We start from the raw sequence: 2,856 nt of genomic DNA, 5'->3' as shown, positions 1-2,856 counted from the left end.
TGTCAAAATATCAATCCATTGTTATGCTAACTGTCCAAGCAGAGGATTGAGAGAGGGAACCTGCGAGAAAGGGTAAAAAGCCATTTATATCGTGTCCCCACAAATCATGTGGGTATATTTGGTAAATTGGACTCGGGTTTGAAGTCCAAAGAATTCACTGGCTTATTGGCTGCTCATCTGTTGGTTGATTCAAAGTACTTCCTGTTTCAGAAAACAAAACTCTCTAATTTTAACATTTACATTTTAAATGTATCGAGCATTTACATCTGTCACCTCAAGCTTTCGTACTAAAGAAGACAATGAACAATGAACAGTAAAAGCAATACAAGGCAAACAAATCTGTAGCCTTTTTGTCGGCGCCCTTTATTATTAGCACTACGTGGGCATCATGTGCCACTTTCTTGGACGCGTTTGTTTTCAAATATCTTCACCTAACGGCTCCATCCCGCGTTGAAAGAATGGTAGATATAAGTCAAGGTCGGCAGAAGAGTAAGATATAAAGGTGTCTTAGCTTGTGCTGCATACAGACCGGATCAGAGAAGAGTTGTTACAACTCTGCGAAAAGAGGAAACCGAATACAAGAGTAAAGAGCTAACAGAATTGTTGTAAAGATGGCTGGTCATGGACCTGGTGGTGGAGGAAGAGGAGGAGGAGGGCCTGGATTTGGAGGAGGTGGTGGCGGTGGAGGACCTGGGCATGGTGGATTTGGTGGTGGAGGGCCTGGATTTGGAGGTGGTGGCGGAGGAGGACCTGGAGGTGGAGGATTTGGTGGCGGCACAGGAGGTGGAGGTGGTGGCCCTGGTGGTGGAGGTGGCTGGGGTGGCCCTGGCGGTGGTGGAGGTTGGGGTGGCCCTGGTGGTGGTGGGGGTGGCCCTGGTGGTGGAGGTGGTTGGGGTTCACATGGTGGTGGTGGAGGTTTTGGTCAGCAAGGTGGGGGTGGTGGCGGCCCTGGATTTGGTGGTGGAGGAGGGTTTGGTCAGCAGGGTGGTGGAGGAGGTTTTGGTCAACAAGGTTTTGGTCAGCAAGGTGGTGGAGGAGGTTTTGGTCAGCAAGGTGGTGGAGGTGGTTTGGGAGGACACGGTGGAGGTGGTTTTGGAGGATATGGTGGTGGTGGTGGTGGTCCAGGAGGAGGTGGTTTTGGAGGACAGGGTGGTGGTGGTGGCCTAGGAGGAGGTGGCTTTGGAGGACATAGTGGTGGTGGAGGTGGTCAAGGAGGAGGAGGTTTTGGTGGTGGTGGATTTGGAGGTGGAGGCGGTCGAGGAGGAGGTGGTGGTGGTGGTGGAGGTCGTGGAGGCGGTGGTGGAGGCGGTCGAGGAGGACGCTAAATGCTAACTTTTCTTAGATAGATATAATTTAAGAGAATGTGTTTTTATATTTGTAATAAGTGATTTTTACCTTAAAGAATTTTATAGTGTAGATATGTCCGTTTCTTTGTTATATATGGGAAATTGAGGACTTATTTGTATATATTAAAGCATTCTAGCAAGGTTGATTTGTGAAGTAGAAAGATATGGAAGTTTCATATTAATCTTATTAAATAGAATGGATGAAAATTGTAATTCATATGTGACTTTAAGTCAAGATAATATTGGTGTATACATCACAAAGATCGAACATTAAAAAAACCACATAGTAATAATGAGATATAAGAATCAAATTCAAATAATAGAAGCTGCAAATAATTTTGTCTTTGTTAAATTCATTGAACTCTTTATTATTATGATTTGTAGTAATTTATAAAGTGTAAAATTTATTTATTTATTTATTTTTATGATGAATAATTGTTTTCTATTGTACATCTATTTGAAATGAGATTTTTGTCAATATCAAATTGTAGTGGAATATTTGAAATGAGATTTTTGTTAAAATAAAATTGTAGTGGACTAATAATACTAGACTAGTAATTTTGAGCCACCCTAAGCAAGAAATTAAGCTTGGAAAAATAAGTCAACTTGAAGACTATTTAACACTTTTAGGCTAGGAATCAAGCCTTAGTGTGTGATGTTTAAGCCATCCTAATTTTGAGACAACTACCATAGGTGATAAATCTATATTATTTATAAAAGTAACTACCAAATTGCATAGGGTGATTATATACAACTACAAAATGTTAACTATGTAACATTTTATACTCTCAAAAATATGTTACCTTTTTAATGAATATAAAAATGTGCTATATATGAATCTATAGTTTATTGGGAATCTTAGACTATAATAATGTTTTTGTTCCAAGGATTTCTGTTTCATCCTTATCTCATATGAATAGAATGAATAGAAAATTCACTTATATGATCTTCATCAAACTTAGATATATAACAACTCTAGAAAAACACCATTAATATTGTAAATTTCTTTTTTATTTACTTATATTGTGTAAAGTGCATTAAAGAATGACCAATGTTCCTTGTGATCAATGCATCTTTTGTTTGCTCACTATATCTTAATTTAATAGTACATTATAATTGAGAACCTTTTGAATTGCTAACCCCTTCTCTCCCACCATTTATCTAGTGAATAACACACCTTTTTCCAACAATTAGAAACTATAAAATATATTATAACTCTTCTTTGAGTTTTATTAAACATTAATCTAATAAAATAGAATATGTATTATTTGATATAAATAGATAGTTTTACAATTTTTTGACCAAAGAACAATAATATCTTGCACTCTTTAGTTAGATCTTTTTTTCAAGAGTCTTCCAACAATATTTCACCTTAATCATCTTATAAAAATAACACAAATAGAGAGTCCACTTATATATTCTTCATCAAACCTATTGGTGTCTGATTTAACAGATTTTGAATAACCAAGTATGCAAGGCAAGAATGCATCTATGGGTAGCTATCTCCAAT

The 2,856-nt window shown here is 37.7% G+C and overlaps 1 protein-coding gene across 1 annotated transcript; it reads left to right on the top strand.

The window, feature by feature from the left end:
• Positions 1 to 415: 415 nt before the first annotated feature.
• LOC149560914 (uncharacterized) lies at positions 416 to 1,474 on the top strand. The gene is made up of 2 exons (XM_089824881.1): positions 416 to 996; positions 1,039 to 1,474. The coding sequence occupies exons 1-2, from the start codon at positions 612 to 614 to the stop codon at positions 1,323 to 1,325; spliced, it is 672 nt and encodes a 223-aa protein (XP_089681007.1). The 5' UTR covers positions 416 to 611; the 3' UTR covers positions 1,326 to 1,474.
• Positions 1,475 to 2,856: the final 1,382 nt, after the last annotated feature.

Source organism: Cupressus sempervirens, chromosome 4, assembly GCF_028749045.1.
Source record: "Cupressus sempervirens isolate cs-2001-9-10 chromosome 4, ASM2874904v1, whole genome shotgun sequence".
Lineage (NCBI taxonomy): Eukaryota > Viridiplantae > Streptophyta > Pinopsida > Cupressales > Cupressaceae > Cupressus > Cupressus sempervirens.
The sequence above is the reverse complement of the archived record's forward strand: the minus strand, read 5'-3'. Positions and strand labels throughout refer to the sequence as shown.